Consider the following 21,966-nt stretch of genomic DNA (forward strand, 5'->3'; position numbering starts at 1 on the left):
AGACTTTAAGCTCAACACAATCAGTAGATATTATTGTACTTTTCTCAAGAAATTACTTGTAAGTTATGCTCCCTTCACAGTGCAGCTAGGCAAGATTCAGGCAGCATAAAAAAAAGTTCTCTTTGACCTCCATTTTATGTTTATAGCTACTCGAGTTTCAGAAAAGAAACAAGTAATGGTGTCCATTTGTCAACAGGTCCCCCGTGGCCAAATCCTGTTTATTATCCAGTTCCTCTTTCAATTCTAACCGAGGTACCGGGTGACGTATTGCAATATGTCTTGTTTCAAGGTCACTCATTGAAAAGGACAACCTGAAAGGCAAGGCAAGGCAAGGCAACCTTATTTATATAGCACTTTTCATACACAAGGCAGACTCAAAGTGCTTCACATATAAACATTGTCATACAATAAAATAAAATAATAGATAAGTAAAAGAAAACATATGCAAGAAATAGAAAGTGCAATGTATTTAAGAGAAAATTAAATTGAAAGTTAAAAAGGCTTGAAACCAGGCAATATAATGCCATAGTGTTTCTACATCCTCAATAACATGCTCAGGGTTTGACCATCCATTGAACCTTTTCTATATATATTGGCTTGGTTATTTTTCCATATAAAGCGTCAGTACTAGTCATAATTCCTCAATAATATATTGTATCTATGATATGTCCACACAGGAGAGATTTATGTGGCTCATGCCAATGGGTGCAGGGGCATCAAAGCATTTCCCCTTCAATATTTTTCCACAGTGAACTTCTGTTGTCTCCTATAGGGCCTACATTCTCCTTTACATTAGCTCGACCCTTGAGGTGATAACAGCCCTTACTCATTCTCTGTCCACAAATCACTAACCTTGGTCATTAATCTCTTTCTCCCAATGTGTCAGGGCCCTGGAGTGTCCTGCTACTAGATAACCACCCGGACAATGCTACGGGTGTTTACGTGAGGGGCCTGCCGAATGTGTATGTTTAACGAGGTGGTGGTATTGACTGACAGAAAAGGCTACACATTTCTCCATAACTGAGACTGCAGATAGGAGTTGAACATGAGCTTTGTTTACATGCCACACACGGCCAGTGGACATGTAGCTTCACATTGAGGGTGTATGTCAAGGAGTTGTGAAATGATTGCTGCTGAATGCAATTCAGTTTTCCATTGGAAACTAGTATACAATAAGGTTGTTTATACCAAGAACATTGTTTGGGTCCAAACAGCTACTTTTTATAATTGTATAGGCCTTAATCATGCCTATAATACAGTGAAATAAAGTGAAAAACTTTGTTATAAACACATATAATAAGGGGCTCTGCCACTCCTTAAATGTCGAGCATACCTTGTGTCACAATTTATCGACTTATTGACGGTTTGCTATTTGTATAGTATTTAAGGAAGGCTTAGAAGATTGAACCTCAAATAAGGGTTTGGGAGATAACAACATTGCTGCCGTTTTACCAGAATGAGTAGGGGGCTGGACATGGTCAACACAAGTATATTAGTGGGGGGATCTCAGGGACATTTCCAGACTGCCAATACAAAATGGAGACTACAGGTGGAAGAACGTCCATTTTCCTGCTGCTTCTGATGAAAGGTAGGCACCTCCACATTTAATCGATGTTCCCCTTTGGAACCTCAATCTCCGCTTGATGGAAAATAACCTGTAGATTTCAAATAGGAGTGTGTTTTATTTATTTATTTACTGCAGTACAACAAGCGGTACTTATGTTGTCTCCCCTCCCCTTCACCCCTCACCCCAAAGCGACCCTGTCCTCCGGGGCGGCGGAGGTCAAGCCGTCCTCCAACCCTGTCCTCGTGGGCCAGACGCTGGTGCTTGCGGTGTCCCCGGCCACCGTGGTCACCAGCGGGAGTTGGTCCCTGGGCACCGCGGTCATCCTCAACTGGCTGGGCTCTCAGGCCGCTGTGTTCCCCAGCTACACCGGCAGAGCCTCGGTGGACACGGCCACCAACACCCTGACACTCCGCTCCGTCACGCTGGCCGACGCGGGTGTCTACACCGTGAAGAGCACCGACTCGGCGCTGACCGCTAGCATCACCATCACTGTACTGGGTGAGACTGACACGGTTGTTTATTGTCTGTGTTTGGTCAAGGCGAGTCTTATTGCCAGAAGCATAGAAACACACAGAGGCAGACCGGGAACTGAGATTCTTAGGAACGGCAACTACATACTGAGGGCATAATATTCCAAAAAGATAAAAAGTGCTAGACAAAAATACTAATCAAAATAAATGTTAAGATAAATATGGCCAGCCGAGGGGAATAGGCAAGTTACATGGACGACGTTCACTCCCTACTCAGATTCCAACAAATGAAGCCATCCCAAAAGGGTTTCAACGGAGAAGACAAGTCATTTATTTGACATTTAACTAAACGAAACTTAGGGGTAGGAAACTCACATGATCACACTACACTTGTGTCTGAGCAGGAGAAGGCCACCAAGGTGTGGTCCACTATTGATTTGCAAACCTAACTGCCACCATCAGTAGGGATCACACCCTCATTCAACATGCGCACCAATTAACTCATCATCCCATCAACTCAAACAAACACAACAGTCTAGCATGCAAAGAAACATGAAAACAGGGAGGGACATTAACACATACGCATAACTTTCCTCCAGACTCAAAATCAAACACCCCAAGATGTTTTGTGGGCAAAAGTCTTTGAGTTGTCCTTTAATGCTGTTCTCTCAGCTCTCACCAGAAACGAAGAGTTGATCTCAAAGGGACCAGTAGGCTACACAGGCCTTGTATGGGTGAATGGGCCCCAAAGGCCCCACAGGGAAGGGTTAGGGCGAAACAAGTGTAGACCTAATCAGGGCTTTCCCCTCTGGCATTAGATATTAAGATATTGGCCGGCCTAGGGGAACCAGTCAGTAGCATGGATGCTGTCCAACCCCCCCCCCCCCCCCTCCTCTCCTACACAGATTCCCTCAAAAAAAGCCATCTAAACAGGCTTTGAATGCAGAAGACAAGTCATTCATTTTTCATTTAACTTCACGAAACTTAAGAAGACAACGACTCACATGAACACACATGTGAGTCGGAGCAGGAACAGGACTGGTCCACTATTGATTTGTAAACCTAGCTGCGACCTGGTAAGCTCATCTGTTGGGATCACACCCTCACATTAAACACAAAGGAACTAATCATACAATCAACTGAAACAAACATATCAACAGTCTAGCATGCAAGTAAGGTCACTTTAAGTCAACTTTATTTATATAGCACATTCCATAGACAAGGCAGACTTTTTTGCAAAAGAATTATAAATTACATTTAACAATTGTATTTAAAAGAAGAGACATCAAAACTTGATTTAAAAGAATGCATGAGGTCAAGAGACAATTGAAAAAAACGATAAGTTATAATCATAATAAGTTATAATTTCATTATAAACATAAAAGTTTTAAGCCTTGCTTTAAATGTAGACAGGGTTGGAGCTTATCTCAGATCTTCAGATAGTTTATTCCAGCTATCTGTGGTCATTTCCCAGTAGTAGTTGAAACCTGCTCTTCCAAGTTTTGTTATGACTCTGGGAACAATAAGCTGACTGGTACCCGTTGATCTTTAAGGTCTAGAGGGTTCATGATATAGCAAAAGCATTTCAGTGATATTCTTTGGCCGTTTATTGATTTATAGGTGGGCAGCAGTATTTTGAATTAAATTCTCTGATTTACCGGGAGCCAATGCAAGGATTGGAGGATTGGTGTATTGTGATCACATTTTTGGTTTTTGTTATAAGTCGTTATAAGCAGTTGCATTCTGAACAAGCTATAGCTGCCTGAGAGCTTTTTGGAAGGACTGCAAATATACCGTTACAATAATCAGACCTTTTAGTAAGCAATGCATGGACGCTCTTCAATGTCTTGTGTTGACATGAGTCCCCTTAGTCTTGTTATGTTTTTCAGGTGATAGTAGGCCGACCCTGTCACTGACTTGACGTGGCTCTTGAATTTAGATCTGAATCCATAATAACACCAAGATATCTGGCTTGGTTTTTGTTTTCAAGGAGAGGGCGTCAAGGTGTAGGCTAACATTCAGTCTTTTATCTTTGCAAACAAAAACAATGATCTCAGTTTTGTCCTTATTTAGTTGGAGAAAATGTTGGCACATCCAGTCCTTGAACTGCTCAATGCACTGGCACAGCAGATCTACTGGACGATACTCAGTTGGTGATCCGGTCATAAGAACAAGAAAGCAATCAGTATATGGTATACAGGGTAAATGGTTACAGGGTAAAAAAATAAGAAAATAAATCCAATGATAAAAATTCCAAAATCCAATTGCATGCAAATCTTTTTATGTCACAAGTCAAAGTTATATTAAATTATGAGGTAGAATATAAAGTCATGAAGGGACATGTGTGTGTTAAGACGCCTGATGGAAACTCTGGGATACAAACAGACCTTCAGCCTGCAGGTGGTACCAGTACCGGTACCAGTTTGGCCTGCAAGAAGGCAGCAGACTGAAAAGTTGATGTGCTGGGTGGTAGGAGTCCTTAATAATCCTGCAAGTTTTTATGAGGAAGCGTGTGTGGTAGATGTCCTGTTGGGCTGGGCTCCCTGCCGTTGGAAGAGCCGTTGCCGAGCTGGTTTGACCATCTCACCTGTGTGGCCAGACCATGTAGGGTCATCGTTGATGTGCAAACAGAGCACCTAAAGCAGCTACCACAGCTCCATTGATGGGGTCCTGCTAGTGGCTTAGGTTAAATGTATTCTGACTAAACATAAATTTAATGTCATCCTCAGAGCGTGTTTTTTGTGTAAATGTGCACTCAGTGAGACAGATAGGTTGGTCAATAGATTGATCAATGGATAGATAGTCATCACAATGACTTATTATGAATGGTGATGAAATCTATTCAGACTGTTTCTTCTACTCTTTCTGAGTCATTCACAAACCCCCCCTTAACCTTCTACTCCCTCTCTTTCGCTCTCCCACTCCTTCTTTATCTCCTTCTCTCTCCTCTGGCCTTATGAATGAAGGGTAAGGTGGCTCAAAGCAATCTCTGTACCTTATCAGTACTACGGCACCCAATTATGCTGTGTCAATATCACCCATACGTCCAAACACCTTCATTAACCCTATAACGTTCACTCCCTCTCTCTGTCTCTCTCTCTCTCTCTCTCTCTCTCTCTCTCTCTCTCTCTCTCTCTCTCTCTCTCTCTCTCTCTCTCTCTCTCTCTCTCTCTCTCTCTCTCTCTCTCTCTCTCTCTCTCTCTCTCTCTCTCTCTCTCTCTCTCTCTCCCCCCCCCCACAGAGGCCATCTCCAATGTTGAACTGAAGACCAATGATACTGTTTTCGTGGAGTTCCGAGACTCTGCAGTTTTCACCTGCTCGGCCAAGGGCTCCTCCCCCTCCTTCCTCTGGATGAACGGCAGCTCGATGGTCACCGTGGGCAACTGGGTACAGATCGGCGCCGGAGGCTCCACCCTGACCATCCTCAACATGACCCGCTACGATCAGGGGCCGCTCACGTGCAATGTGTCCAACTCCGTCAGCAGTGAAATCAGCCAATCGCTGAACCTCACTATCTACTGTGAGTAGATAGCTAACTTCACCCTCTCCTGTTTCATTTGAAATAGCAATATAATAATAAACAAAAAATTATTAAATTATGAATATAAGGTAAAGAGATAGATGGATAGGTTGATTGTGTGGATGAATGAAAAAATAAATAGTTGGATGGATGAATGGGTGAATTAATACAGAAATTGTCGGATAAATAGGTGGATGGATAGATGGATTCATAAATAGATGGATGGGTGGATGGTTAGATACAAATATTGATGGATAGAAAGTTAGATAGATCATATAGATAGATAGATGGATAGATGGATAGATTCATAGATTTCATTCTCCCCAGTCCAGCCTACTTCCCTAATCCTCTGTACCCTTCTCCTCCTTGCCTCAGATGGTCCGGACCACATGGAGCTAAGATGCAATGGGCAGAACATCAGCGACTTTCTCTTGGGAAGTGACCTGAACGTGTCCTGCTCAGCACAGTCTAACCCCCACGCCCAGCTCAAGTGGGCCTTCCAGGGAGACCGCCTTACTACCACCGGCCCAGAATTGAAGCTCCACAGCGTCAGTGAGAAGGACAGCGGGCTGTACTCCTGTCTGGCCTACAACAACGTCACCCAATTGTACAGCAACATCACCAAGTCCATCAACATAGGTAGGAATCTCTGCAATCTATGCATATGCATTTCTATTTAGTTGTCATAGTTTCCTCAAATATCTATCCATCTAACACATCCATCTATCCACTGTCCTTAGATATATTCAGCCATTCATTCATTCATCTATATAGCACCCAGCTATAAATTCATCCATCTTCAGTTGTGTTCGTTGCTTTTCTTCTCTCCTTAGCATCAGGATCAGAGCAGCGTGGAGTGACTGTGTGGCTCCTGCCCTTCCTGTCTATGTCTGCCTTCCTATCAACGTTTTCAGGCAAGTCCTATGCAAACTAACCGGCATTACTGGCACTACAGTATAGAGTCGGGATCTGTTATAACAGGTTATTACTTTCCTGTATTATGATTCAGCTCACTAATGTGTCAATGGAACATGAATGCTGTTTTGAAGCCGAACTTGAAGGCCTTTCATCGTGAGGAAGGTTTGAATAATAAGGGTCATGCTGTTGGCATGGTGGGCAACGTTGTGTTGTAAACACTCAATTGTGAAGCCCTAGTTAAACATTAACAGTGCGTTAATGCGTAAACTGGAAAAATATGTTTGAGCCCTATTGTAGTTGATTAAACATACTAGACACACACTGCGTTATCAACAGTACGGCTTTACATGACTACTAACTTTATTTTCATCTCTTTGTTTCACAGATAACCTTTAGATAATCCCATACCCTGCTGTTATGTTATAAAACTGTTGGTACTATCCAAAGCTAAATGGTAAAAATATATATTCTGTTTAATCTTTAACTTTATTCGGCCTACACACAGCTTTTTTGTTTGAATTTGGTTTTTCAGATATTGACTTCACTTGTATAGATGAAAAGATATAGACAGGAATGTATTATTATTCATTTTCATAAAAACATTAGTTATTATAATCAGGTAGCATTAGGCCAACCATTATTTTGGGTGCATTAAAAACAAGTAAAATGACTTGGGGATAAAACAATTTGTATTAATATTACTTAGATTACTAGATTCCACTATGTGTGTATTATTTTGTAAATAAATGTAATAAAAAATTCTGAATCATCAAATAGTTGTATTTCCTGGATAGTTTTATATATTATTCCTGATCATTGCATTTACAATGTGCTTCTAAATAATATTTCAGCAAATAAAGTTAAAGTATGTTGTTTTCCTATTTTGAAAAATTGACAGATATGTATGTTCAAATAGGATACACTAGGATACACTTCATACGTAGCACATAGGTAAAACTTCATCAGTATTATGAATTTAAATGATCTTACTTTTTTTGTAAGGCACAATTAACTTTTGCATTTCCTCTACATTTCATCTACTATGAGAATGAGTAAAAACATGTGCAAATATGGAAAGGCATAAACACTATTAGAAATAATATATATTTTTGTCGTACGTGTGTGTGTGTATGTGAAGATTAGAGAGAGAAATAGCAAGAAAAAAAGTAAAGGAGAGAGAAAGGAGAGAAAAGAGAGGGAGAGGGAAAGACAAATGTGTCAAGGGGGAAGGACTTCTTTCCAATATCATTCTTTGGAAAAGCAAATAGACTCAGGGTTTTATAAATGGTCATTACATTTGTCATCAGCAGACACTCCCATGAATATGAATGTAATCACTCATATATATGAAACAGTTTTGCTAAAATACATTCCTCAAATATTAATTTTGAATAAGCAACTTCATTTATTTTATTTAATACCTGTCTAAACAGGTATTATTGACATTCATGTTAAGTTAATATTTCTCAAAATTACAAGTTTTCGATGGGCCCCTTATTTACTTTTGTATTGTTCTGGAACAATCACCAAGGTGTGTGCGCCACATGACAAGTATGATAAAAAAAATTATCCTCACGCACCTGTCCCTATTAAATGACCAACGGTTTACAGTAAATGTCCATGGACACGCCTTGTTGCATCTACTAATAACATTATGTCACCTCCGACCATGGCAAAACAAGGCATTGGCTTTATGTGGGTGTGAGCAGTTAGAGACCATGAGACCACAAAACTGGGATGTTGAGCAAATATTTGATCATAAGGTTACTGCAGAGACACAATAGCTAACTATAGGGCCAAATCAAGTCGGACTTAGAGTCATTTTGCTGGAAGAGAAGCGTTACAACTTTAGCAGGACTAACATGGAGTATCCAAAGGCAACGTTCCTGACTATCATACTGCTCACAATTGCAGCAGGTGAGGTTACATAGGATTTGAGATATGAATAGTGCAATAAGAGGAAATGTTTAATTTGGCACTAATCTGTAATGGATGATGTATGATGTATAAGACTGGATAAACGGTAAAAAAAGGACTTGTGTTGGAATATTTCCGAATTGTTAACCGCTTTCAATCATTGTTCCTGATCTCTGGGATTTTGAGACAAAACAAGATACAACAGAATATGAATACTGTTCTCCTTCCCTAGATCCAGCCTGTGGCAAGTCGATCATTGCTTCTCGGAACCCTTTACCTGTTGGTAGCGATGTGACATTGAGCCTATCCAACCAAACCACAATCATTGTTGGGACCTGGCTCTTTGAATCAATTCCCATTTTGATCATGTATGATGGTGGAAGTTTCATATTTCCTCCTTGGCAAGAAAGGATAACATTCAACCGGACCTCAGCAGAGCTGTCCATCAAGTCTCTACAAATGTCCGACTCGGGAATATATAAACTAACAGGAGGGGAGCCATCTTTTGAAGTAGAGATCGCATTGTCTGTCCAAGGTAGGTCACTTCACGTGCATGTACATATACAGGTATTTAATCTACACTATCCATGCGTATACATATAAATGTACATGTACACATCGATATAATTATCAATATAATACGGTGCAACAATAACCTTCTGACAACATTGAAGTTGATTCTGAGCAAATGGTAGTTTGCTCAGTTGTGAAAATAATTTTAGTAGTTGCGAAAATAATTTCCCAAAGGGAAGAAAGAAAAGGGGCTTGCCTCCAAATACAGCAGTAAAAGTCTGTCAAGTCAAAACAATATCCCTCTATCCAGCTCCTGCAACATATGATGACAAAGCCAAATTAAAGTTGATTTCTCAATCTTTCCTTCTCTGCTTCCACAGAGCTCATTTCAAACGTTACCCTGAGCGCCAACGCAGCCCATTTGGTCGAGTTCAATAACTCGGCAGTCTTCACCTGCTCGGTCTCCAACGGCTCCTCCCTGTCTTATGTCTGGACCAACAACGGCTCTGTGGTCCCGCAGGATGCTGACGGGGTTCTGTTTAGTGGCGGAGGCGCTGTTCTCACCATCGCCAATGTGACCCGATACGACCGGGGACCCTTCATGTGCACGGTGTTCAATGGCGTGAGCCGTGAATCGAGTGCCCTCATCCTGTTGCACATCAGCTGTACGTTCCAATGTTGAGCAACAAAAAGTCCTGGATCAAATAAAAGATGTTGTGTATTGTTGATGACAACTGTATCAAAGTAACAGTGCTTTGTGTTCCTGGCCAGACGGTCCGAGTAACCCAAAGATGGTCCCCAGGCCAATGATGGTCGCTTACAAGACGGGCTCCAACATCACGCTGTCCTGTCACGCTGAGTCCAGCCCCCCGGCGACTGTCCACTGGTTCTATAATGACATGGACCTTAGCTTGTCTGGCCCACAGATTCACCTTATTCACACCAAGGAAAACCAAACAGGATATTACATGTGTCTTCTTTACAACCCTGTGACATGCAGGTACAACAGCGTCAAGACAATGGTCCGAATTTTGGGTAAGAGCTGAATGCATTTTTAAACAATGCTGTATTTCGATGCTCGAATCACATACTTAGCCTCACCATGAAGGCATACAGTGTTCATTCACAGAAGTTGTACCTTTCCCTCCCTAGACCCTATTTACCATGTTTCCGTTAGTCGTACGGGGGGGCCCGTGATCCTGGGCCAGTCGGTCACTTTGAGCTGTGACGTGAGTGGGAGTGTAGATTCCATATCATGGTGGAAGAACGGCACCGCCATGATGACGCATAACATGACATCGCTGAGAAACCGAAGTCTGACCCTTGACCCAGTCACTAAACCAGATGCTGTGGACTATAATTGTCAGGCATTCAATTTCGTGAGCAACATGAAAAGTAGTCCTTACAGGCTCATTGTTAACTGTAAGTACAAATCTATCGGTCTTTCTACGGGTGTGTGTGTGTTTGTGCGTGTCTTAGTGTCGGATGGACGGATGCATGTAATGTATTTCTACTCACCTCATGCTGTATACGGGTACATAACAATCCTTATGAGCCGTGGACGTATGAATGGGAGCAGACTCACTTGAGCAATTCAATGAATGAATTGTTGGACATGATTGGACACTTCCTGTCCAACCATGGTCTTTGCCCTCGCAGATGGCCCTGAGGCGGTTGCTATCCGGGGGCCGTCCGTAGGTCTGGCAGGAGATCAGGTGACCTTCGACTGCTCATCGTCTTCCGAGCCCCCGAGCCAATACAGCTGGTACTTCAATGGCTCTCTGGTGGCCAACGCCTCCCAGTACGTCACCAAGAATCTGACCACAGCAATGAGCGGGAAATACATCTGCATGGCCTTCAACAATATCACCGGCTGCAACTCAACGGCCTACACCATGCTCACCGTTTACGGTAACTATTCATGCTCGTTGTTTTTACTCTAAGCGACTACTGTAATGACAAACTTTATTGATCCCAGATAGGGAATCTGGTTCTATTTATTTTCTCCACTATTAAGCCATTTCCCAGACACTGCAATGTGACATTGATGAGCAGGTCAGGGAAAGGCGTCCTGCTCATGGACATCGGTGTTCAGACCCAAAGCCTATAGGCTGGGGTCGAACATCCCAACGACTAGACACCACTTTCTTTGGTTATTTTTTGTTATTCATTGACGTACGATGAATAACAACTTGATCATGAGGTCTTTGTAGACATGGAAAAACGCTTGACCTTGCTCTCTGTCTTGGTTTGCTTGTCTTGCAGATCCTATAACAGACGTCCAAATCAAGGGAAACTCGACCTCCGCTATGCAAGGGCTCGCGTTCACGCTGACATGTGACGCCACGGGGGTGGTGGAACATGTTCACTGGATGAAGGACGGAGAGGCCTTGAACGCGGGCAACACCACCACCATGTACAATCACATGCTCAACTTCCATCCAGTCCAACAACAGGACAACGGGAACTACCAATGTTCAGCAACCAACGCTGTGAGCAACATGACCAGCCCCGAATACAGACTCCATGTAATTTGTGAGTAGCACACTAAGAAGAAAAAGAGGCACAGTTTAGCGCTTATCAGCTTAATATTTTAGACGGCCCATTGCAAGCCGTAGTGAACTAGTTTAGTACCATAGCCTACCTTGGAGGTAGGGCTGTATTGTAGTGAAAATATGGTTAAGATAGATGTCTTGTTGAGGGAACACAGCTTCACTAGTCACCAAGGTAATCTGACAGTCTCGTGGATGGACTCCAAGCGGGTTAGGTTATATCTTATGTCTTTGTGGTTACTCTCCACACCCATCTTGGTACGCAAGGACCACAATGTGAGTATTTGCATACCTGAGTTGGCCCACAAGTTTCGCCACACCCGGGGTCCTTGCATAAAAGTTTGGCAACTTCAATGGTATGCCATCATTGTATACAAAACATGACCTTAGAAATATTTTAAAGTTGAATTTGGTGTATCAATAAACCAATTGTGTGTGTTTGTAGCCCCCAAATGTCATGTTTACTTGCCCATGATGTTCTGCCTTTCCAGTTGGACCATATACTCCCATCATTACGGGGCCTGGTGTAGCTGAGACAGGAGATAATGTGGTCTTCAAGTGCATGGCCTCCTCCTACCCTCCAAGCTACTACCACTGGTACTACAGAGGAGACCTTGTAGGGAATGATTCCATTCTTGAAACTGGTCCTCTAAACATGAGTGGAGCATACACCTGCCTGGCCCTGAACAATGTCACTGGGAAAAACAGCACAAGTTTCACGAAGCTTAGGGTCATCGGTAAGAGACCCCTAGCGACCCTCAATGTCATGTTTGTCCCATATCTGTTGGAGTTGTTCGACATCAATGTACAATGATCCCATTCTAAGGGGGATGCGCTTTGTTTCCTCAGAGCGTATTGAGCATGTGGCGATCAAGGAGGACTCGCTTCCCGTTCAGTCACACAACTTCACTCTGAGCTGCGCAGTGGTCGGGCCCTATGATTCCATATCTTGGACCAAGGATGGAGTTCCACTCGACGGCACTAACTCATCGAACAGAAAATCGCACATGTCGATGATGAACAACTCCCTCCATTTCAGTCCCGTGACGACCTATGACAACGGTTCCTACTGGTGCGTCGCCGAAAACGTTGTTCGCAACCATAGCAGCCCTGAACACCAGCTGCTGGTGAACTGTGAGTATAGCCGCCACAGTGATGTGTCCATGATTTGTACTATGTATGTTAGCAAAGATTCTCTGGTTCGACTTACATTTGGACATTTGGAAATTTGTTTGAAATTATTTGAAATTGCATAAAAGTTTGGACTGCTGACTGTTGCGATACAGATTACATAAGAAAGTATTGACAACTTCAATGGTATGCCATCATTGTATACAAAACATGACCTTAGAAATATGTTAAAGTTGAATTTGGTGTATCAATAAACCAATTGTGTGTGTGTTTGTAGCCCCCAACTGTCATGTTTACTTGCCCATGATGTTCTGCCTTTCCAGTTGGACCATATACTCCCACCATTACGGGACCTGGTGTAGCTGAGACAGGAGATAATGTGGTCTTCAAGTGTATGGCCTCCTCCTACCCTCCAAGCTACTACCACTGGTACTACAGAGGAGACCTTGTAGGGAATGATTCCATTCTTGAAACTGGTCCTCTAAGTTTAAACATGAGTGGAGCATACACCTGCCTGGCCCTGAACAATGTCACTGGGAAAAACAGCACAAGTTTCACGAAGCTTACGGTCATCGGTAAGAGACCCCTAGCGACCCTCAATGTCATGTTTGTCCCATATCTGTTGGAGTTGTTCGACATCAATGTACAATGATCCCACTCTAAGGGGGATGCGCTTTGTTTCCTCAGAGCGTATTGAGCATGTGGCGATCAAGGAGGACTCGCTTCCCATTCAGTCACACAACTTCACTCTGAGCTGCGCAGTGGTCGGGCTCTATGATTCCATATCTTGGACCAAGGATGGAGTTCCACTCGACGGCACTAACTCATCGAACAGAAAATCGCACATGTCGATGATGAACAACTCCCTCCATTTCAGTCCCGTGACGACCTATGACAACGGTTTCTACCGGTGTGTCGCCGAAAACGTTTTTCGCAACCATAGCAGCCCTGAACACCAGCTGCTGGTGAACTGTGAGTATAGCCGCCACAGTGATGTGTCCATGATTTGTACTATGTATGTTAGCAAAGATTCTCTGGTTCAACTTACATTTGGACATTTGGAAATTTGTTTGAAATTATTATCATTATTTGAGATTTGTTGGTGGATTAAAAATGCTATAAAAAATATATTAAAATACACTATACAAAGCGCTGAACTGCCGGCAAATAGCCCTATATTATGTAATGCTGAAACAATTGGATCCTATCAAACCTCAACAAACTGAGCCTTCAAGATTATTCAGCTAATGTGTCCAAAATGTTTTTAATGTTTGCCTCAAAACAATGTGCCTGAATGTGTTCCTCAGATGGACCGTGGAACGTGAGCATCAGTGGCCCGGATGTCATAAACCTAGGCTCCGATATAAAGGTTGCGGTTTTAACATGCTCTGCGGACTCCAGACCAACTAGTCAATACCAGTGGTTCATCGACTCTGTTCCAGCGGCCGAAGGGAGTGGCCCAGTACTTTTTGTATTGGTCATAACACCAAAAGTTATCAACTACAAGTGCAAAGCTTATAATAATGTGACTGAGATCTCCATGTTCCAGAATAAAACACTTACCATCAGTGAGTAGCAGGCTGGGAATTCTATGTGTTATGTTTCTAGTTACAATTCTCATTTTGATATGGCTTAAAACAACGTTTTACCTTTTTCTCTTCACAATGATAATCAATAATGTTTGTAATTATAAGAGAGCTCATTAGAGGGTCTCTGTGAATAGTAGCTGAAACTACGATATTAGAGACCTGGACATAAAACAAAACTTTGGCTTTCTCTCCCATCTTAGATGACGCTCCTGGCCATTCATTGGCCTCTCCTGGCGTGTTGCTGTTTATGATCCTTGCAGCACTGTCTGTTCCCATGCTTGGCAACTGAGGGGCCTTCACTGTGAGCAGGTATACGAGTCCTCTTGCTCCCTCTACTGCCATCCCAAATGTACAAAAGAATGGCTTGGGTTGGAAAACAGCAATTTCTCTCTTTCTTTCCCCTCTACTTACTGTTCCTAAGAGAGTAGGTGTTAATAGTAAAACAAGTCAGTTATTGCAGTTTAGAAATCAAATGATGCGTTCGTTGTTTCTCAGGGACTGTAATCTTTGCCAATAATTGAAGGTGATCATGAGCTCTATTTCTTCAATATAAAGTCCTATAAAAAATATCTGTGAAATTAAAAGTTGGTACATTCTTGGGTTATAAGATATGTCATTATTTAAATTATTTTAAATATGTTTGATTATTTTTCAATAATTTGATTAAGGGCAGAACATGTATTCTGCCATATATTGACATAGTATTTGTAACTTATTTGTAAAAGTATTAATCGGAAATATATTACGGGTATTTTGTGATCTATGTATTGAGTGTTTATTATAGTTTAATTAATCCAATTAAACAAACGCGTCTCAACTTTGATCTCCCTTTGTTGTATATCGGGTATCGGGGTGATTTTTTTTTCTTTTGTTATGTTAGTGCAACATTATATTCCAATCTCCAATAAATTGTTACAAATATTGCTAGTGAGGCATTACCCTTAATTTATGGTTTTCAATTTGTGTTAAGAATAGAACTGCGCCGGCAAATCCATAGCTCATACTATTGAATAATTTCTGGCAGGCATGGGAGATGCCTGCCAGGGGAACCCACATGATACTGACCTACAAGCATTGCTGTGGAATCACAACAAAGGCCTTCAATGTGCCAGGGTTTTGGTCTTTTTGTAGGTGTCAGCACACAAGTTTTGCATGAATGCAAACCTTTAGTGGTTATGATTTTCCTTGTACACAAATGTTGTAGTTTAACGCAACATGCCGCATAGTGAGATTTAAAAGATATGTTGTTTGCATTATTCTGTTCAGGCTCAAAAATCACATCCAGAAATGCCCATGAAAATGTGTGTTTGAATGGTAAAAACAGAAAGATATAAAAATATCATGTAAATAATATTTCTTAACAAGCAATATTTTTTTCCCACTTTTAATGCACTGTGACATTACAGAAACAGCAGTCCCCTGAAACATTTGCAGAGTTCAGTAAAGCAATCCTTATCTGAGTTTGAAAGCAATTTACACAGTAATGTGAAGCCTTTTACAGAGCACACTTGGTTTTAAGGGAGTCCAAGGAACTTGTAGCACAATCAACAACTAATACACACATCCAACATCCTAGTCAAACACACATTTTGTCTTGGCAGCAAACAATCCTCATTCAAATCAAAACTGTAAATCCAATTTTTCATAAACATAAAATAACAAAATGTAAAACAATGAAAAAAGGGTTAGATTAATGGTGCAAGTATAGTCATGTGAAAACAGATTATTTGGTCAACTTAAAGCAAACAATAACACATCAGAGAAAATAAAAAAAAAACAGGCAAAAGTTATTGGGAACGGGGAGGTAAGTAGGGATGGATACTATGTTCTATTCTACTATACAGACACATTCTGGGATTAAGTGCAGCACATTTAACTCCAAGTTGTAGCATGTTGTAACACCAAAAGGTTTATGGTCCCATTATAACCAGCAGTGGCCACCAAACCTGACCATGGAGAGAGGGCTATGTGAATATCAGCCATTATTCAAGGCCCTTAACAGCAACATCATTGTGAGACGATCTCCACAATCAGGACCAGGAACCACTGCAGTAAGTAGTGTTAGTTTGCGAGCGGGGGGGGGCGGGCATTCTATGGCTGGGGCGATTGTCCCTCAGATCTCAGCTGGCTTGTCCAGCATGGATTTGAGATGGGCGTGTAAGGGCTGGCAAACAGCCTGGTATGCCTGAGGGGTGAGGTGGAGGTAATCGTACATGTCCTGGTGGGAGATGCTACCGTTGCAGTGGACGAAGCCTGGGTCCACGCTGAAGAATGAGGCATGGGGAAGGGATGATACAGCCTCCGCGACAAGATGGTTCACCTGGGTGTTGCGTTCACGGAGAGGGTTGGGCAGCTTTCCTCTGGGGAGGATCCCCTAGATAAACAGATAAATGCAATCCCCTTATAATACACTTATGTATACATATGCACACACAAACATTAAAACACACACACACACACTTTCTTAAACAGTTAAACCTACGAGCACGAGTATGCGGGCGTTGGGCAGCTTGTTCTTGATGACTTGCACAATGGCCAAAAGGCCTCCGCATATCTGTTCTGCGGAGTGGCCATGATTATTGGTACCTACCCATAGTACCACAACCTGGAAACAGTAGAGGAATAAAAACAAATCAAAAATATTATTTATATTTCCATAAAATGATCTGAAATGGATATCATGAAATCCCCATTGTGGTGACGATACATTAAGCATATTATTATATTTATTTAACATAGGTTTACCTTTGGGCTGATGTTGTCCAATTCCCCATTGCTCAGTCTCCACAAAACGTGCTGTGTGGCATCACCTCCGATCCCAAAGTTAAGAGCATGGAGAGGAGAGAAGAGTTCTCGCCATACCTACACGTATATAAGGTCAAACGTCCAATAAGTGTGGTCATACACGGTTGCTGAACACGCTTGAAGTTGAGCTAGAAATAAATCACCTGCCATGAAACATAAATCATCTTTAGTATTCTTACCCCAAACTGGTGCATGAGCTGAACAAGAGAGTCCCCCACAAAGAGCACATCAGGCTCTTTGTCTTTACTGTCGGATACAAAACGGTTGTGCTGCAGAAAAACAGATACAACAAACAACTTATGGCAATGATTTCCATAAACAAAAAAACAATTTCATATGTGAATGATCCATGATAAATGTCGATCTTGATAGCTTGTTGCTTCTGAAGATGACACCAACGTCTTAGAGTTGACACTATAACAGTAGTAGCCAATACATTTATTGATTATTTCGATCATATAAAAGCCGAGATAATAATTGACACACACCAAAGACATCCATCGTCCATCTCCCTGAATGTCCTCACAAGGAGTGGGTGTGGCGGCCGGATTTGAGTCTCCTGCACTCATCACCTTGATATCTGTGTTGGCAAAAACAGGCAGGTTTTGTTGGCGTATCTCCTTTCGTTCAAATGGAATCACGCAAATTCCAATAAGCTTTTAATTGTGATCAAATAAGGACGGAGAGAAATGGCTGCTGAATCACTAGATCACAACAGCGAGAGAGCTGTCACGAATAACTACAAAATATCACGTAATCTGCTCATAAACAATATTTGTCTGCGTACAACATTACCAAAGCATAATATTGCATTTGAATTGATTGACGAATACTGTTAAATATGCCCAAACAAAAAAAATACCTTGTGCAGCCTTTTAATTCAGTTCCTGGAAGTAAAATTTCGCTACAGCCGGAATCTACCATCAATTACTGTGGATGAATCAAATATAGGTTTTAATTCTTATAATGAAATTAATTTATATTTTCTTAAACGTAAAACCAGGTAAAATTACTTAGAGTACAAAAAAACGGTAAATTAATTATAAATACAGAAGATATTTTGTAAATTCAAAACCTAAAATCCCTCCTCAACAAGCAAAGTGGACTCACCCTATCAGTCGTGTTCGCGAGGGTGCATACTGCGCAAAAAGACACATAGGACTGCGTGTTGCCCAGCAACTCAATTATTAAATATCTATAGCCAGAAACAACTGTTTTGTATTTCAGTAAATAGCTTTGTAATGTTAAAGGTTGAATGATACCAATACGTTTCTACTGATGAACATTTTGTAGCACACGTTTCTGCTTCGAACAACACTAGAGATTAAATAGCATTTGTTCTTTCATCACGTGTGCTGAATTGAGGTAAGAATTTACTTTTTTATTTTAAATTGTAGCGTGGCTTGGACGTACTTAAGGTTAAAAATACAAACGATAATACAAATTATGTAGCTAGCCTACATAACAGTAGCCAAAGCTAGATATGCACAAATACCATATTGAAATTAGAGCTAGATTAGAGCTACTTCATTTATTCAGATGACGGCACGATGCTAATTAGCTAATATGAATTATGTTTGATCCAGAATGAGTCATCCATCTAAAAGAGGCAGACAAAGTGTCACGTCTGCTTCCAGTAAAAAAATTGCAGACAAAAACTGTATCGCAGTGAACTCCTGTAACTGCTCACGTTCAGTCCCTGATGTTATCGATTGGGATGAGAGTCATAAGTACAAGATGAAACGACTAAGGACTCGCAAAGAAAGAAACCAAGTCAGGGGCAGCGGGGCAGAAGCGTCAAATATAAAATCACACCATCATCACCAGCACCACCGAAATCACATATCCAGCAAAGATAAGCAACAATCCAATAGCTGCGGCAAGACTATCGCTCATTGTCCTCAGAGAAAAGAGGCAAGATTTGCACGCCTCTTTCCTTCTGCACAAGAGCCCAGTGTTATCACGACCAACCGACTTATAGGCCATCAGGGCCTGTTCAACCATGAGGTGAAGTCTATTGACATCGAGCGCTTGTTGAGTGAGCAAAGGAAGCAGGGAAGGCAAAGGCAGACAGGGCTACAGGAAAATAACCTGGATGCTATTTGTCCGGTGCCAAATTCCCCCCCATCATCTCCTTGCTCTAGCAGTGAAGCTCAATTGGCCAACTCGAGTGAAGGTGTGTTAATTGCAAGGGATTCAGATGTGGCTCTTCATCAGGAGAAAACCAGTGTGGACTGTCATTCCAATACATATGGGTCAGATATCACACCAGGACAGAGATCACAAATACCTGGTATTTCAGCTGAAAAAGAAAACCAACCACCCACAAGCAGCCAAAGTTATTCATTAAAACATAAAAGTAAGAAGAACAAAGCTGTCATGTCCATTATGGAGAGGGAGACTTCCCCTACACGGGTCAAAGGAAATGTGAGGCCTGAACTTGAGAAGGTAAACACACAAGTGAAGGCCCCCACTGCAAAGAACCAAACGCTAGCGTGGAAACGCAGTCCCGACTCCCCACACCAGCTCTGGCACAACGCCATCAGTGCGGTAGCTGGCCGTTTGTGTCATTCACTAAAGCTACAACTGCCAAGAAGAAGAGACGTGCTAGCAGAAAGCAGAGAAGTGCTGTTGCTCGCCATTCAGGAGAGGCATGGCCCCCTGTTCCAAGAGCATCTGCTTGGGGTGCAGCGAAGGCTCAGTTTTGGTAACCATACTGTCCAGGGTCCGGAGGCGATACCACCCACCACAAAATCAGGTAGGATTTGTCATACACCTAATGCCAAACATGCAAATATTGTGTAGACTCATTCCAATAACAAAATGATATGTTATGTTGTGAATGAGTACCTATGGTGTTGATTGTCCTGTTTACCCAGTCAATTCATGAGATGTGGCAATGTAGTGCAATATCTTAATTATATATTATTTTTACTAAATAGCCATACATTTGGGCCATTCTGCATATTTATGTAGTAACTTTTAACTCTACAACAGACAACCTTTTTTCTTTCAGATGAATCCTTTACTGCCATCCAAGGAAAGACATTTGATCAGTCATGTTTTGAGACCCATAAAAAGGCCTTTGGCAAAAGCAGCAGGAAGCAGAACCATTCCAACTGGAAATCGCCACCACAGACACACCAGGTAAGGCTCGGTTCCTTACTGGATCCAATCACCACAGTGTTAGTCTACTGTTGTGATTCCAGTTAAATAATACCGCAGGTGTCATTTTTTGTGTCTATTATTGCTGCCATCCCGATTGAAATTAGTGCGATGTTTTGTAAAACTGCAGGTCAGATGCTTGCATTATCTTCAGTGCCATGGTTTTTCATGAATGTCCCACGTTAAAAACAGTGAAAGATAATTCCTACCTGCAGCTCCTGTACTCTTGAACCTATTATATGCTGTAAGTGACTTTACCGAAGGATTGTGAGGATTGGCCTAGTACACCCTAGGGGTTGGTTTGAGGTGAGCTGGTTGCAGCAACGTGAGGGCCCTGGGACTTGTTTTTTGTTTGTTTTGCTTGTTTAAAGCACCCGTTATCATGAGAAATAATAATCATTTTAACTGATTGAATTTGTTGCTTTATCAAGCAATTAGCAAAAATATACAGAATTGCTCGACCTTTAACCATTTCTTTCTGATTTTCCCACATGGATTCCCATGCCTAAGAAAAATCAACAATATATTTGCTTTTTTTTTTTCTTGTGTTGCATGTGAAGGATGTGGAATGGATGAGCAGTCCTAGCGTGGATAGAGTGGAAGTCAGAAATGATTTGGATGAGTTTCTGAAACCTGGTACCTGCTCTTGGTCTGGCTTGGGTTTGGGACCTTCTGCATCATCACCAACCCGCCACTACTTATCTTTTTCTCCCGTGTCACAATGGGCGAGGGTGGACCCATCCATGCCTCAGGCCTGGGACAAGATATTGAATAGGGCAAGAATGAGAGACTCCTCTGTTATGGGCCGTGATGAAGGCTACTCGATGAACCGGGCTACAGCGGTGCGTCATGAAAGCAGTGGACCTCCAGAGGCCAACAGAGATCCTGGCAGGCACCCCTTCCTTCGTTACCTGCCAGGGCAACCGTGTGGACATTCTGCCGACCCCTGGCTCCACCCTGGGGACAGAGCCGCAGCCGAAATTGGCCTGAGCTCTCTTGCCACTTCAACGTCTGCACAGTATTCCCGGAAGGAGGATTATGGGCACCCTTTCTACCATTTAAATCATCGTCCGACCAACCCTTTTCCCAAGCCCTACCATGCTGACATGATGCATTACCTCCCATCTGCACTGCTGGACAGAGGACCGTCCCCCCCCCCGGCTTCTTTCAACAGCCCTGAGCGATGGTGCTTCCCCCCAATGAGGTTGTATTGATAATATTAGAATTGAAGACTGTTGAAGATTGTTTTTGCACACTAAAAGGAGTATGTGAGTTATATTTGAGCAATAAGCATTGGAATGTGATCACTGCCACATATGTGCTGTTACTTTGTGTACATGAAAAGTATTAAATGTGGTGGTTGAATGTTTATTTAAAAACTACTGTTGAACCTCTTCTGTAACATTCCCAAAGGAAAAAGAAAAACAGGATTATGTATAATTTTCATTATTATTCATTATAAAACACATCTGGATACAATGTGGATATCTAATTTTAGAAAAATAAATGTTAACGCCTTAAAGAACACACAGGATTGTTGTTCACATTCCTATAATGGCCTGTACAGATGACCGTTTCACAACATTGCTTTCGAAAGATTCAATCAAACAAGTAATACAAGACAGTGGAGTATATTTCTGTTAATTTCTTGCCAAGCCTGTTTTTCTGTTATTACCTTTTTCACTTATCTCTTTCATTTCTAACATTATTTAAGCAAAAGAAAAACAATAACGTGACTCAAATTTGTTTACAAACCCTATTGGAAATAAATGCAAATAAAAATGTAACAATGTAATCTGAAATATAATTGATCAATTGC

General features: G+C 41.8%; 3 protein-coding genes across 5 annotated transcripts; 2 read left to right on the top strand and 1 right to left on the bottom strand.

The window, feature by feature from the left end:
- Nucleotides 1–1,480: 1,480 nt before the first annotated feature.
- Nucleotides 1,481–15,100, top strand: ceacam1 (CEA cell adhesion molecule 1). The gene is made up of 18 exons (XM_030370364.1): nucleotides 1,481–1,588; nucleotides 1,757–2,065; nucleotides 5,279–5,557; nucleotides 5,933–6,196; nucleotides 6,391–6,471; nucleotides 8,270–8,392; nucleotides 8,625–8,927; nucleotides 9,286–9,570; nucleotides 9,677–9,940; nucleotides 10,058–10,327; nucleotides 10,565–10,816; nucleotides 11,171–11,440; nucleotides 11,949–12,194; nucleotides 12,307–12,591; nucleotides 12,912–13,163; nucleotides 13,276–13,560; nucleotides 13,896–14,156; nucleotides 14,378–15,100. The coding sequence occupies exons 1-18, from the start codon at nucleotides 1,537–1,539 to the stop codon at nucleotides 14,464–14,466; spliced, it is 4,170 nt and encodes a 1,389-aa protein (XP_030226224.1). The 5' UTR covers nucleotides 1,481–1,536; the 3' UTR covers nucleotides 14,467–15,100.
- Nucleotides 15,101–15,547: 447 nt separating this feature from the next.
- On the bottom strand, nucleotides 15,548–17,947 carry pafah1b3 (platelet-activating factor acetylhydrolase, isoform Ib, gamma subunit). Of its 2 annotated transcripts, none has more exons than XM_030370334.1 (6): nucleotides 17,845–17,947; nucleotides 17,471–17,562; nucleotides 17,162–17,251; nucleotides 16,923–17,039; nucleotides 16,660–16,782; nucleotides 15,548–16,551 (listed from the first exon to the last, which is right to left on the bottom strand). In XM_030370334.1, exons 2-6 carry the CDS (start codon nucleotides 17,549–17,551, stop codon nucleotides 16,291–16,293), a joined length of 672 nt encoding a protein of 223 aa, XP_030226194.1. In that variant the 5' UTR covers nucleotides 17,552–17,562; nucleotides 17,845–17,947; the 3' UTR covers nucleotides 15,548–16,290. The 2 variants fall into 2 exon arrangements, with proteins under 2 accessions (XP_030226194.1, XP_030226195.1); XM_030370335.1 differs by lacking the exon at nucleotides 17,845–17,947 and adding an exon at nucleotides 17,778–17,821.
- A 48-nt stretch (nucleotides 17,948–17,995) lies between these two features.
- On the top strand, nucleotides 17,996–21,929 carry prr19 (proline rich 19). 2 transcript variants are annotated; one of them, XM_030370331.1, is made up of 4 exons: nucleotides 17,997–18,347; nucleotides 18,569–19,740; nucleotides 19,999–20,129; nucleotides 20,708–21,929. In XM_030370331.1, exons 2-4 carry the CDS (start codon nucleotides 18,570–18,572, stop codon nucleotides 21,359–21,361), a joined length of 1,956 nt encoding a protein of 651 aa, XP_030226191.1. In that variant the 5' UTR covers nucleotides 17,997–18,347; nucleotide 18,569; the 3' UTR covers nucleotides 21,362–21,929. The 2 variants fall into 2 exon arrangements, with proteins under 2 accessions (XP_030226192.1, XP_030226191.1); XM_030370332.1 differs by having other exon boundaries at nucleotides 17,996–19,740.
- The last annotated feature ends 37 nt before the right edge of the window (nucleotides 21,930–21,966 follow it).

This window comes from Gadus morhua, chromosome 11, assembly GCF_902167405.1.
Source record: "Gadus morhua chromosome 11, gadMor3.0, whole genome shotgun sequence".
NCBI classification, from domain to species: Eukaryota; Metazoa; Chordata; class Actinopteri; order Gadiformes; family Gadidae; genus Gadus; species Gadus morhua.